We start from the raw sequence: 15,888 nt of genomic DNA, 5'->3' as shown, positions 1-15,888 counted from the left end.
ATTATAATTGCAGTGATAAGACCTATATCACAGCCGGGCGTCTCTCTCGATACCGTGGATATAGCCTACATCCACAATCACACAACGGATAGCGATGATGGCTGCATTGGCTGACGAAGACGTAGGCAGTAAGTTGATCATGGCGGTCCTTCGATAATACGTCATTACTTATCTGCCGTGGATATAAAGCTCTTTTCCATCGCTGATCGTGCTTCTTGCCCAAACAAACAAAGTGAAGACGCGATGGCGATCCACACAACGGATAGCGATGGCTGGTGAAGACTGAAGACGTAGCCAGGCAGTTAGTTGATCATGGCGTGTGCCGTGTGCGTGTTGAAAACGTTATGAAATGGCGATCGTTGAAGATTATTCTTGGTTTATATACTGGCAGAGGGCAAATCGACACGACTGCGTTATATCTTTTTCCGAGAATGAGAGAGCGGTGCAAGGCGATTACAAGGCGCAGTGTGGCCTGGGGCCAGGGAACTCAAACTGCAATGCGATCCGGGCAGAAGAGACTCAGACTCCCCCCACAAAGATTCCTCGGGAGAAACCATGTAGAAACAGGAGGGGAGGGGGAATCGAGTGTATTCACAGACACTAGACTACTACTAGATGGGTAACTCCATTTTAGATGCCCTGACATCTGCGTTGGTCTATGCCGTTGCCGTGCAGACCCATACGTGTAATGGAGGCATTGGAGGAGGGAGCGTCTTCGCCACAGACAGACCTCTTTTCAGGAGGGAGGGGCTTTTTACTCCCGGATCACATATTGGAGCTTCCTGGAGACGATCGCTGTTATTTTCCTCGGTGTCCTGGAGCATAGGACGTTGATGTACAGTAAGCAATAAAAAAACGTATAAAACGTATACATACGCTTCGCGCGTACGGCGTTCGATATTAATAAAGCGTATGGATACGTTTCCAGCATTTTTTGTGTTAACGGGCGTCAATCAAATTCAAGGAAAAGAGGGTGCTGTTTCTCCTTTATTCTTTGACGATGGGTTCTCAGATTGTCCTGACAGTTACAGGTATCTGTCAAGGTTCTAATCTTTAATGTACAGTACATCAGGCGCGGAAAGTTCTTATAACGGCAGCGGGTGGTAAATGGTAAATGGTGCATTTATATAGCGCCTTTATCCAAGGCTCTTTACATATATGTAGATTGTGCATTACATTCACCCATTCCCACACACATTCATACACCGATTGCGGCGGAAGCCATGCAAGGTATCAACCAGCACATTGGGAGAAATTTGGGGTTCAGTGTCTTGCTCAAGGACACTTCGACATGTGGACAGGAGGAGCCGGGATTCGAACCGCCGACCCATGGATCATTGGACGACCTGCTCTACCTCCTGAGCCCCGCCCTGCCCCGCCCCCATGTGCGGGAGCGCACTCGCCTATTAGTTTGCATTGCATGGTGCGCTCAGTACGCTATTTCCTAACGCGCCCATTGTGTCAGTGGGTGCTCCAGCCCTCAGCAGTCAGCACCCCCGGACTCCACGCCGCTGCAGTACATCCATGTGCAATACAAGTGTGCCAGCTCAGAGTCAAAGCTGGATGCTAAAATAATATTTATAATTTAGATATTTTTGATAACAATATAGGCTACTCATCAAATTGCTATAGAGAAAAAAACATTTGTAACTGAGGAATACAATTTTATATTTTAAATATCACCTACTGTAATTACTGCACTTATATAAATATACAGCACAGTATACACACAATAGAATGTACTTGTGTATCAGGTTAAACTGCTACCACCAAGTGTCATGACAAATAATAGCAATATACTATAACTTAAATAATAATAACCAAGACTGGTTATCAAAGTGTGGTTTGGGGACCCCCTGGGGTCCTTGATCTAGGTGTAATTTGGGGCCCTAAGGATGCATACAAAATGAATATCAACATCCTAATACTGTCCACTACTTAGATTGGGAGGGGGGTGAAATTATTACAGGCAGTTACATGACACTTTGACAGGCAGGTAAAAAACACTTTGTGTTTGAAATAGACACCCGGTCAAGGGATCTTATATATATAGTATAGTAGCCTTCTGATCGACACACGTTTTTTCAGTTTGTTTCTGAAAAATAAATCAGGACAATGCTTCAACTTTTGGACCGCGTCCTTGGTAGGCTATGTTGGCATAGCCTGATGAACGGAATTGACTTTAAATAAACACATTTATTTTCCCTGTTTTCTGATGTTTGCTTCAGAACAAACATCAAATATTGGTTCATTTTCCCAATTTTCTAGCACCCACAAAAGTTTTTACCGGGATCTGAATAATCTGCCAGGCAGGCAGGCAGGCACAAGGCAGGAAGGCAGGCACAAGGCAGGCAGGCAGGCAGGCAGGCAGGCAGGCAGGCAGGCAGGCAGGCAGGCAAGCAGGCAGATAGATGTTTAGAACATTGACATACCTCTCAATGCCATGTATACAAAACAATAATAATAATAATAATAATAATAATAATAATAATAATAATAATAATAATAATAATAATACTACTAATAATAATAATAATAATAATAATAATAGTAATAGTTTTGCCTATAGTCTAGACTCTAGTTTAAGTTTGGTGACTCATGATCTGCCGTTGCATTATTTAAACGTTCTGTTATTATCAAACACTTGACTTGAACCACTACTACCATTCACGTGTGGAAACTACCTCTCCCATGATGCTCTGCGATCGTTCCGGTTCCTGTATCGGACAGTCACGTGATGTTTAACCACCATGGCTTCCTTCTCGTAGTGTCAGACCGTTGACATCAAAACAAACCTGCCGTTAATGTACTGTTTTTTTAGCTAGCGCTGAAGAACATTTTGTTTTGCGATGCAGAAGATCAAGTCGCTGATGGCCCGTCAGGTGAGAGAGTAACAGGAGTCTCCCCATCCCCAAAAGCCTCTTGAGAGATGGATCATCACAGCCATGCTAGCTCGCTAATTTGACAGCTCGTTTCCTTAACACAGCAGAGATAATAGCACAGGGGTTGTCAATAACCCTTTTCATTTCAAGGCCCATTCTTTATTCGGCATTTGAGCCACCGACCACCATTTTATGACATTATAATAGCCTCTCAGACCCCAAAACTAAAGATTATTTTGTTGTGGATACAATTGTGTCTACAATTCCATGCTGTATTGATGTTGGTAGTGGTACCATTAGGAGAGATAACAGGCAAACGTTGATCAAAATAACTATTCTTCTACACTCTACAATTGTGTAGACTTCTTCTAAATTAAGTAATGCAGATGTACAATAATTTAACTCTAGAGAGCGTACAATGAAACCCTTTTACACTCTCAAGAGTTAAAGATCTATAAGGGTCCATTTGGTTACCAACTCTCCATCATTTAGCTGGGGACCACCAGGAACCGCCTCAAGGACCACTGGTGGTCCCCGGACCACTGGTTGAAAACCACTGATATTATTATAGCTAAGCACATAACGATAATATACAGTTTTTATAGCTGTTATTATTCCCCCAAAGACTCGGCAAACGAAGATCAGCGTTGTCCAGAGTTTACGTGCAGAAAATAGTCCGACCCTTCATTATTCATGAAGCATGTTGCACAAAGCAGGGACATGCAGGGAATGTTAGAGAGACAGGGGCTAAAAAATAGTGAAAAGAGCAGATCTACAATTTTGTAGATCTGCTATTTTCGCGGCACATCCTACTACTGGAGATGTAGCGTATACAGTACATGTCATAGATTTCTAAACAAACTCTTTCAGTAGAATGCTGCGTTCAAGTTCAGAAAAAGCCAATTCTCCTGAATGCTGCCTTCGGTGTATGGCATGGATAAAGGGAGTATTTGCATTTCTTTCAACCATAGTAAACTCTGCATTCATGGTCTGGAGAGGACCGTCTCTTACAGACTGGTAGAAGGGCAGCGGCTGAAGCCCCCTTTGATGTCTATGTGCGCACGTTGCCTGGCAGGCTGGCACAAAGAGTTATTCTGTCATTGTAGAGACCTTTTGTTCCTGTGGTGGTTGACTGAGAGTACCTTTTTCTAACTGACTGGCAAACGTGACCAAAAAAGGGAAATGAGGAATGTCCAGACGAAGAGTTGAAGTTGAACTCAAAAGGTTTATTTCATCCAAGTTGAAAACAAAAATAAAGATACTTTTAGCATATAACTGTAACTCAGAATAGAAGGAGGTGTAGAACAAAAACCAGACAAAAAACTGTGAACCTCCAATCAACAACACCTGGCCCTCTGATGGCCAGGTAATTTATGTCCTCTCTGCCATGTCTGTAGGGGGTGACAATGACAAAGCACACTAACAGGAATGTTAGACATGGCATGATGGCACATACATGTGATGGCCTAATGTAGATCGGCTCCTACAGTCATGTTGGGCTTATCATTAGCCATTCCTCAACAACAGGCAGTGGTGGAAAAAGTACTCGCATGTTTATACTTTAGTAAAAGTGTCAATGCAGAAATACTCTCCGTTGCGAGTAAAAGTCCGGAATTCATAATGCACTTGAGTGAAAGTACGAAAGTGTATTTAAGTACCAAAAGTAGAAAGTATTCGTTATGCAGAATGCAAAAAAAAAAAGTATAAAAATCCTTTGAAAATAACAGATCTACAAGCTCACAATGCTCGCGTTGTGAGTAGGGATGGAGCTGGAAACCCGATACCTGAAAAAACCCCATTGAGTACCCACCCAGTATCGATAAGCTTTGGGCTTATCAAGCCTGTTATCGAGCATAGCAGGCACATGTCGTTACGTTTAAATAATCAAAGACAAGAGGCGATCAAGAAATACATCTAATCGCCCATCCCTAATTGTGAGCTTGTAGATCGGCTATTCTCAAATGGCCGAAATGTATATGGGTTGAAGTGTATGTTTTGTACTAATAATCAAAATCTACAAAGTAACTAAAGTTGTCAAGTAATTGTAGTGGAGCAAAAGTACAATATTTTGCCTCTGAAATGTAGTGGAGTAGAACTAAACTTAAGGTACTGCAAATTTGACATATTAAGTAAAGTACAAATACCTCAACATTTTACTTTGACTTAGTTACTTTCCGCCATTGACAACAAACAGGGCACAACAATGGGAAATGTGGGCGGTCGGTCATAGAAGCTCTCATCTTGCACAGTAACACTAGACGGCCTGCCCAGCAGACACATTATTATTGAGTACCACTTTTCAGAAATATGCTTTTCCACTTCCATGTATCTGTAGCGCTAGCGGCTATAGGCTGTTGATGCAGGGAACTGTTGCGCACGGGATGTCCTCGTGATTTGTTTGTCTTATTTAGATATATGATTATAACATTCTTAGAGTGTGAATGAGATATTATCGTAAACAAGTGCATATTTGTATTAACAGGGCCTGAAGAGCCCTCAGGAGAGCATGGCTGACCTCAGTCCTGTGGAAAACCTGCGGATTCCAAGCAAGGTAAGCTCCCCGAAAAGGCTTCAAATAACAATGTGTCAAATTGATCCAAATCGATATATCCGATCTGCTTGTATTAAAACTACGTTAAACTCACCGACGTTGCAGCCGTAGGGCAAGCTTGAATTATCCTCTTTCAATCTGCAAAGCGTTATTTTCCACCGAACCTGGACTGACATCATTCTGACGTCTGCATAGACGCCATATATGGGCATATCTGGGTGGGGCATTCATTTCCAACTTGCATCGTTCCAAGTAGGCCCAGTGCCCAACGGGCACCGCTGTAGAGGCCCCACGGGCACCGCTCTAGTAATACAAAAAAGGCAAAACCCCACTACAGAGTAGACATACTTAGACTATATGCACTGTACACAGTACTTGGCTGCACTCATTTATGTACTAGTATTATACAATCAGACACAGTACAGGTCAGGATAACATTACATACAACAATGTGCTGTTCAGCAACTTGACTTACTGACGGTATCATGTGTTATGTCAGTGTTATGCCAACTATTCAGTAGAAAATGACTATGCAGCTCTCTGTAACCATATCGGTCACATCATATCATACACATTTCTGGGTTCCTGGAGCCGTCATGGTGAGTCACAAGAAGTATTTGTCATTAACCGCTCTTGTGAGATGAATTTATCAAGAGGAACCGAACAAACGTTTACGTTGAAGCATGCTGGTCATGTGGGAAGAAGGAAATATTGCTCTGTCTTTGTCACTGATATTGTTTGGGTTTGTCACTCAAAGAAGGTTTCACTTGATAAGCGTGCATGCCTGGTTGTCATGGGTGTGTCTTGTACTTGGTACTTCTGCAAATCATTAGTTTCTAGGGGAACTTATCTGTAAGAGTTGCAGCATATGCACGTAATAGGTAGAGGTTTGAAAGCTGGGCTCCCTTCATCTCATCTGAGACCTTTTTCTTAAAATAGAGGGTATGCGTGTAACGTCATCATACCCATAAGTTATGCGGGAACGCCTACTGACTGAGTGGTAAACTAGAAAAAAGTGCCCCTCGGGGCACAGGTCTCCACCAGGCCCGGTCAGGTTGTGGCCTCCTGGTGGCACTATAATAGGCATATGTGAAAAGGGGGCCATTTGTTCTTACACCATTGATGGCAATTGGATGATTTGAGGCATTTTGTTCCAAAAATGTGTTTTGCTAAAATCCACCTGTTGGTGGCGCTATAACAGGCCATTGTGAAAAGGGTGGAATATATTCCTCAGCCTAGTAGGAAAGTCTGTGAAATATTTCACGTAAATTGCACGCTGCGTTCATGATTTGAGGCTTTTTGTTTCAAAAGGGCCAATCCTGCAAACTTTGAAAGGCAATGTTAGCCAATTAGGATGGAATATGAAATATCGGACAGATCCATCTTGAACACATGACTATAGAGATAGTGTGTAACGATTTACGGGATTTTTGGAGTAATAAAAAAAGAAAGTTTTTTAAAAGTCGGCCTCCTGGTGGCGCTATAACAGTCCGTTCTGGAAAATTTGGGGCAGAGGTTCATCGTTGGCATCCAGGGAGTGTGTGTGCAAAATCTGGCATCGACCGGGTTAACGGTGCTGGAGATTAGCTGTTCACAGACAGACAGACGGACGGACGGACACACGGACGGACGGAGTGCAAAACATACTCTCTCGCCATGCCTTCGGCCTGGTGGAGACAAAAACTACTTTCTGGTGTTGACAGGCCATACATCCACACATAAAAGTCCTATCCGATTGCATTAAACAACGTTAAACTCAGGTTGCCACACTCTTTGCCACACAATTTACCACTTGATTCACCACTCACTTTATGCATGCTCATCATACCCTCTCTATAATATAGTAAAATATCACACTCGTGTGAAGTGAAGCTCTTATCATCATACATCATCACCTATTCTCTACCTCCATCTAATGTTTGAAAATTGTATTATGATAGTAACATACACCTCATGTTTTGTATATCAAGGGAAATACCAGACACTGTTGGTTGAAAAGTCACACACAGTTGACACAGATCTCAGTATTGTATCCTAGATAAGACTGCACCTGCCGCGTGTATTCTCCTATTGTAATAGGAACGGAGCAGTTTATAAAGCATTGGGACTGTCTCCAGGAAAGTTCTGCCCGTGTAATCAGCAGGGAGTGATATCACCTTGGCTTCTGATAAAGCGACGGCTTAGGAGGAGGTGGCCAAACTGGATGCACAGTAATCGGACACCCTGCTTTTTAGGACTACCGGTATGTGCTGTGAGCCTTTTTTTTTTTACTTTCTGGAATAATAAGGGCCCAAGACTTTACACTGTGTTATGATTGCTATTTTGTTCTTCTTTTGCAATTATTGACACAGGACAGAGGGCATTATATGCCACATTGTTTTTGACCGCCAGACCAAAACACAGTGTATTAATTAAGTAGATCTGTGCTTTTTTATTTTATTGATTTAGTTACCGTATTCCCAAATTACCCATCCCTAACATACTGTTCTAGAGCATGCATGGGCAACTGGCGGCCCGGGGACCACATGCGGCCCCCACCTTCACTTAAGCATTACGTTATGCTTTAGCTATTGAAAAATAGCAGATCTACAAGCTCATAGCGCGCCAACGAGTGGCGCGCTACGAGCTTGCTATTTTTGAAAAATCGTGAAAATGTGGCAGAATATATCAGCAGGATATATACTATATCAGAATACTGATATAGTATGGATTTCAGATGTTACAATTCCATCTTTTATGTCCATTGTATTGCATTTAAGTTAACATAAGTATAACAAACAAAAAAACTGGATTTCAACTCAAATATAGCAAAAATAGCAGATCTACAAGATCAAAACGCGTCGCACTGCAACACGTTTTGAGCTTGTAGATCTGCTATTTTGCTACGACCTGCATAAACTATAGTGGCCCTCTCCATCTTCAAAGTGGCCCACACTGCTCTAGATGACCCTCGTGTCTCCTCCTCCTGTGAGTGTGGACTGCAAACACCAATCTGCCATCAGTCAAAACATGGCTCTTATGATTACACACAGACCCTCCTTTGTTGCGGGGCTGTGCAGCACCGGAGATTGAGGGAGATCCACTCTGGTCCAGCTTTATAAATGTAAACCAATTACTTGCGCAAGCAGAGCGTGCAAGTAATGTTATCAGTCGGGTGCTACGATGCGTATGTCCGGGGCCAGCATATGTCAAGACGTCATATGCTGGCACGAAGCTGACCGTGCAGGTATGTTTTCCGTCATGCTACGAAGCATAATGTCCCATGACGTGATGAAGATATGTACCAATGTCCCTTAGAATGCACGTGATATGATGTCATATGCTGGCCCCGGACATACGGAGGTATGTTTTCCACGGATGTCCCATGACGTGATGAAGATTATGTACCAATGCCAGGGTATAATTGGTTATCGAAGGTGACGTAACGATGACATGTTTCAGTGTCGGCCCTGTCGGGTGGACTAAAGGTAATGCCCCTATGTATACATGTATGTAATCTGACACCACTGCCATAACAGGCATAAGTAATCATTATCATTACATCAAAATACTACTTTTTCTCCTTCAAAAGCAAGGTACGTAGCAAATAGCTAAACCTAATAATTCAATATTGCAAACGTTCTTTCACAGAGAGGCTGAAATTTGAAAGTTTGTAGCGGTCTACAGTACTTGCACGCTCTGCTTGCGCACTAGTAGGCTACTTGTGTGCAACAAGCAAGTAGGCATCCTCAGGGTTTGATGAGGTCAGTGTCGTTTATCTTCATATATTGAGATTCAGGTGATTGTGTGACATGTGTTGTACCAACTTGGTTCATTTGCAAGTCTTGAGTAGCGCTGCGCAGCAACAGTGGTTATCATGAGACTGTCGCAATATGGTCATATATTGACATTCCCACTCCCAGGCCATATATGGGCTTAATATTGATGACATCAGGGATGATGGATCTCCATATACGTGACCAAATTTGACTGAGAGACTGCCATTGGATTTTTTTTAATTTTCGTTTTCATGTCATATGAAAGCAGGGAAACATAGCTTCAAATTGACTTATTGGTTGTTCAGTTTGACCCACCAGTTTTGGAGATATTATGGCTTATAGTCTTGCAGAAAACAGCAAGTTGAGAAAACAGGCTTGAAAGGTTAACTTCTGTGGTCTGTAACATTACACCTATAGCTACATGTTTAACAATTTATTTCATATTTACATTGCTCTTGACACTTATTTCAGACATGCTCTAGTATGTGAAGAGTCTGCCTGTGCTATTAACTAATAAAAAAAAAAAAAAGTTTTTCTCCTCTGGTGAAAAGCTGGTGATGGCAGTCTCTCAGTCAAATCTGGTCACAATTATGGGCATAACGGGGGTTGTATTTAGGGCATCAGATGTCACGTGATGCCACGAGGCATGACCATATATGAGAGCGTGACGGGGCAACGGGAATGGGGGTGTGATGGACCAACGGGAAATGCACGTTTTCATAGTAACACTGGTATTTAGGGCCGATGTGCTCCCAAAGAACACAGGTATGCCTAAACAAGTGGTGCAGACAGCCCTCATCAGCAAGCAGTACAGCAAGCCGGGGCCTTTTCAGTTGAATTCAAAAAATGTTTTCTTGCTCGCATACTGTGCGTTGTAGAGTGGAACATAATGTATTGAATCTATTGCCCCGGTGCATTCAGTATCGTCACTGAAGTGTTACTATTCACTTTGAAATGGATTAATTTATTTGGTGCATGAAAGGAGTCGAGGACACGGTATATATAGCAGACCCAATGTCACGGAGGATGAATTTAGTCTAAGCTAACTTTCATTTCATACATACCTAGACGTTTACAAACACACAACACACAACACACAACACACACACACACACACACACAAAACACACACACAAAACACACACACACACACACACACACACACACACACACACACACACACACACACACACACACACACACACACACACACACACGCACACGCACACGCACACTAACTGAATACCAGTTCCAGAATGCTGGGATTCCATGCAGTTACTATTTCCTACCAGTAGGTGTCACTCTTACTTCACCTATATCATGAAATTGAAAGGACTCTGGCTCAGACTCAAGTGTGAGTCATTCATGTCTGTTGCATTAGCATTATTTTGCATAGTTAACTGCAGTATTTTACCACATGATTTAAGATATAATACAACTTTTATTAACCCATTTTGGGCGGAAACCCCTTTTGGTGTTAGCATTATGTTATGCTTTAGCTATTGAAAAATAGCAGATCTACAAGCTACGAGCAGCGCGCTACGAGCTTGTACTTTTGTAGGTCTGCTATTTAAAAAAAATCGAAGAACGACTGACATAGAAACAACTGTCAGGATGTAGAAGACATTTTTAGAATCTGATCTCAGGTAAAAATGTATTAATTACTGAGGGGAGCAATAGATCAGCAATAGAAAACTTGAATATATTCAAACTATAGAGATCACGACATAAAATATATCATTTAGATGGCATGTTATGTACAGTATACATAGCATTCTATAGTGCATACTTATAGTTTGATTGTACAGCTATTGATTATTGATTGATATTGAACTGTTAAGACGCCATAGAGTAGACGGACGGATGTAAGGTTCTTATAGTTCCTATAGAGCAGTGGTTCCCAAAGTGGGGTCCGGGGACCCCCAGGGGCCCTTGAGGGAGTTCCAGGGGGGTCCCCATGCTAAATGATAGTTTGGAAACAAAATGGGCCCTGTAACTAAACGGGTTGAGAATCACTGCTAGAGCCGTACAAATGTTCTCTTATGGGGATCCCTGGCACATCTTTTCAAATGGGACCTGCAGGTTAATGAACGTCAATTTGGGGGTCCTTGACATGAAAAAGTTCGGGAACCATTGCTATTTCTATGCATTTGATGTATTACATCTTGGTGTTCTTGTTACTATAACATTGCTCTGGATTAAGAGCGTCTGCTAAATGCCTACATCTTACTGTAAATGGTAAAAAATTAATCCTGACTGCTTATACTGCTAAAAAAAGTTATCTCCGCAGATAAGTGCGTCTTAACCTTAGCATCCGGATGCTGATGAGAACGCACATCAATCAATTACGTACCATGAATATTCATCAGCAACTGCATCTTGTAAAACCGTGAAAATGTGGCTGCAAATCTTTGAATATATATTCTTTCAGAGCGTTTTTAACTCAAATCTTTAAATATATATTCTTTTAGAGCGTTTTTAACTCAAATCTTTGAATATATATTCTTTTAGAGCGTTTTTAACTCAAATCTTTGAATATATATTCTTTCAGAGCGTTTTTAACTCAAATCTTTGACTATATATTCTTACAGAGCGTTTTTAACTCAAATCTTTGAATATATATTCTTTCAGAGCGTTTTTAACTCAAATCTTTGAATATATATTCTTTCAGAGCGTTTTTAACTCAAATCTTTGAATATATATTCTTTCAGAGTATAGTGGTGGGGGAGAGGGGGGGGGAACTACATATTATCAGATGTGAGTTGGCGGCCAATGTCATAGTTTTTGTTTTGGGGTCCTTGACATGAGAAAACCACCGACATGGAAACGTATGTTTAATGTCTTCTAAATCAAGAGATTTGTTAGATTTTGTAGAATCTGGTCTCAGTCCCCCCCCCCCCCCCCTTCGTTGGTTTTTATTTTGACTCGAGCTTCACTGCCCCCCTTGGTTCAGACTCCCTTTCCCCCCGCCAAATGCCAAAAAAACAAAAGTCGCCCATTTACCAACTCGCCGTACATCTGGCGGAACTGCGCGGCCTGTTATTCCTAAAGTAACATAAGTAAATTATGCTTAAACGGTTAAACCTAACCTTATTCCTACCTTAACCCCAGTAAAACTGTGCCTAACCCTAAACTTATTTCTATTAAACCTTGTTCTCATGCAGTAAAACAAAATCAAGAATCGGTGTGAGGTCGGCAGAAAAGAATCGAGGGAGATGAGGTGGTTTAGGGGCGACCGTACCTGATACCCCCCCCCCCCCCCCCGCCCACCACCACAGTCCCCCACAGTCACCTCTATTGTTCATCCTGTCAACCTAGACTATAGAGTTGTCATATCGAAGAGAGTGCTTTTGGTCCCACCGCTGAATCTGACAGCGTTCAGCTCGCACTTGAGCTGATTCAGCTGAATATTATCCACTTGGGATTCTGTCGAAGGTTCGTTAAACAACCCCCCCCCCCCCATTTTGGATGTAAATGGGTTTCTAATTTCCTGTTTTTTTACGAGATGAGAATTTAATTTGTGGAAGGGGGCGCTTGTTTGTACCTAATCTTTTCAAAGTGTTATGTTGATCAAAGAATTTGGCGCCGGTGTTTGCTCGGTCTTTCACGCGTCTTTTTCGGGTGGGGGGGGGGGGGGGGGGGGTGTTTGTCGCATCGTGGTTCAGGTAGAGGAGGAGGGAAGCGGATTAATCTCAGATAAGCAAAAACTGCTAAACCATGAAGCCATTAACTTCAGACACATTCTGAGTTTTTAAATAATTATTTCTTTGTCATGGTGTTTTGGACGGACGGAAGAAAGAAATTGAAAGAATGAATGAGTGTGTACTGTATAATGTAGGTGACCTGACTCTGTGGGGAGAGATAAGGTGTGCATATTTTAATAGTTTCTCTATCGCTTCTTTGCTTTGTTTGCTTCCAGCTATCTCAGGCAGTGAGTCATCCACCTCACCCCCTCCGCCATCGCTCTCTCTCTCTCTCTCTCTCTCTCTCTCTCTCTCTCTCGAACTAATTTCCTACCGTGCCTCTTGTGGTGATCTTCTAACTTCCTCCACTCTCACCCACCCACTAACCTGTGAGTCTCGCTTGCTCTTTTAACAAGTGCAATGGGTGCATCCATGTGAGGCAAAAAATAGGTAGCTATTAATCAAAGCCACACATGCCTCAGCAATTATTGGGCAAATACGCAAGCACGCACGCACGGACGCACATCCGCATTAATGGAGGTACTTTTGAACATAAAAAACAGAGAAAAGGGCCTCATGGGTTGCCGACATGGTCGTCTATTTCTGTGTACTAGCTGTTAAGGTTAAAATGAGTAATCCACCGTCCGGCCGTCGTTTGGAGACGGGAAGTCAGCTGAGGGAAAAGGAAAAATATCACACCCGTGTGAAGTGAGGGGCGCTAATATATTAAAGTCTAACGCATGTAGCTATGATTAGGTGATGTAATGGTGATGTAAGACAAACACGGACAAAACTAACACGAAACTCTCTGTATTGTCAATGGCATTTAATGTTTGTGTTGGGGACAAAATGACGTAATTTTCCCTTCATTGTCAATGGCGTTTTTATTGTTTTGTTTAAGGAAAAACATTAAACCTGTATATAGGAGGGGCTAGCGCCTCTCAAAAACATGCGATGCGAGGGACGGAATTAATCAATAATATTAAAAGGAGAAATTTTAACTCCAGACAGAGAGGTAGCAAACCACACAGACGGAAAGATGCTGTAGGGTAAGATAAAAAACTAACTGAAAGTACTCCGCGGCACATCTCGTGGAAACTTCAGAGAGTCATTGATCAGCGTGCCGTATACTCTCAAGGCATATCACCACAGCAAGAACTTTAAGATGAAACCCAGACTGCCACTTTAAAGGAGAATTCCATACTAGAAGGCTTTCTTACCTTTTATTTGTAGTTGTTACGTCCCCACAAAAGAGGTCCAGGGGTTATTTTGTGCAAAAGCGCATTATTGGCTATTTCCACTAACATAAGTCCTCAATAAATTGCATTGAATTGAATAGGGCTATGGGGTGTTGTGCTAATTTGCCTATTTCCATCGCTCAAAAATCATTTTCTTTTTATATATCCTCTCTTCATAATGTAAATAGTATCCCAAGCGGCACACTTTACTACTTATTCCAATGGAAATGAGCAAATTAGCACAAAAACTCAACCTCCATTGAGGGCTTATGGTCGGGGAAATAGCCAATAATACACAATTGCACAAAAAAAACACCTGGACCTCTTTGGTGGGGACGTAACAACTAAAATACCAATAAAGGTTAAGAAAGCCTTCTAGCATGGAATTCTCCTTTAAGTGAGCAGAACTACGGAATTATAAGCGCATGTCAATAGAAGGGTAGAAACACTGACTATTAGTAGTCTAGTGGTAGTGACTAGACACTATGCAGCTACGTATAGAGGGGGGGGGGGGTCCTTAGCTCCTGCAATATAAGGAGCTTTTCTACATGACTATCAAGAATGTGCTCAAATATACTGTCGGTAACTTTATTGTCAGAATGTGTTTGTCACATCACTATGGCTTTCACAATCATGAACTTTTAGTTGATTACTTGCAATTAAAGGACCTATAATATAATATATATTATATATATATATTATATATATATACCTATAATTTGACCTTTTCCACATTTTTTTGTGTTTTTTGGGCTCCCTTATGTATTTTCTATCTCCACATTTTTGAACAATCAGGCTTTTTGTCTGCCATTGTTCCTCGCTCGCACTGCTACTCGCATAGCGCAGTCAGCGGACTTCACACACTGTTCTCACCGGAGCAACGGACAGTCCGCTCCTTAACTCTCTCCTGTGGGAACAGGACTCAGGGCTGGGAGCGGACCCTGGCGTGGGGGCTAGGTGGAGGGAAAAGGATACAGGACTCAGGGCTGGGAGCGGACCCTGGCGTGGGGGCTAGGCGGAGGGGAGAGATAGCCGCGTTAGAGGAGAGTAGCTTCAGAGACCGCAGCGTTCAGTAACGTGAGCCCCATCATCCTCCCGCCTGGAGGCCAATTGTAAAATCGACTTTGCCTCTTAGCGTACCGTGGGCTGGAGGAATCGAGACAAACCACCTCCTCCCCCTGCCCCACGATTAGGAACACATGAGCGGGGAGGAGTTGAGACACTAGCCGCTTTAAAACCAGGAAACATCGCAGCCAATAGAGCGTCGCAGTCCCTCCCCATTTCAGAACGACAAGTGGCCCAGGAAATGAAATGCAATGCATTTCTCCCATAGGATTTTCTTTAAGTATTTATTTAAAGACGGTTACGCCGCGGACAAAGCCAACTCGGATCGTGACAAATCATGACAATGAACACAATACTTTGGTCCGATCAAATCATTAGAAAGAAGAAAATAAAGGCAGGAGACAACACTATTTGTTTTGTTTTTCTTCTTATAAATTATTTGCCCAAAACATTGTGTTCATTGTCATGATTTGTCACGATCCGAGTTGGCTTTGTCCGCGGCGTAACCGTCTTTAAATAAATACTTAAAGAAAATCCTATGGGAGAAATGCATTGCATTTCATTTCCTGGGCCACTCGTCGTTCTGAAAGGTGGAGGGACTGCGACGCTCTATTGTTCTTTCTTTTTACTTGTTAATTTGTGCGTGCCCTTGTATTCTTTCAGAAGAGCTATGTGGAGTTCCCCGTCCCATGTTAATTGGATGATTTTTCA

General features: G+C 42.3%; 1 protein-coding gene across 1 annotated transcript in view; it reads left to right on the top strand.

Moving 5' to 3' along the window:
- The first annotated feature begins 2,747 nt into the window (after positions 1-2,747).
- The window catches only part of vps50 (VPS50 subunit of EARP/GARPII complex), a 218,347-nt gene continuing 205,206 nt past the window's right edge, over positions 2,748-15,888 (top strand). Inside the window, exons 1-2 of the mRNA XM_083763390.1 lie at positions 2,748-2,882; positions 5,365-5,433. Of these exons, the coding sequence (XP_083619516.1) occupies positions 2,850-2,882; positions 5,365-5,433 (102 nt within the window). The 5' untranslated portion in view covers positions 2,748-2,849. The remainder of the gene's footprint in view (positions 2,883-5,364; positions 5,434-15,888) is intronic.

The sequence above is a fragment of the Protomyctophum parallelum genome (genome assembly GCF_964188405.1).
Source record: "Protomyctophum parallelum genome assembly, chromosome: 1".
Lineage (NCBI taxonomy): Eukaryota > Metazoa > Chordata > Actinopteri > Myctophiformes > Myctophidae > Protomyctophum > Protomyctophum parallelum.
The sequence above is the reverse complement of the archived record's forward strand: the minus strand, read 5'-3'. Positions and strand labels throughout refer to the sequence as shown.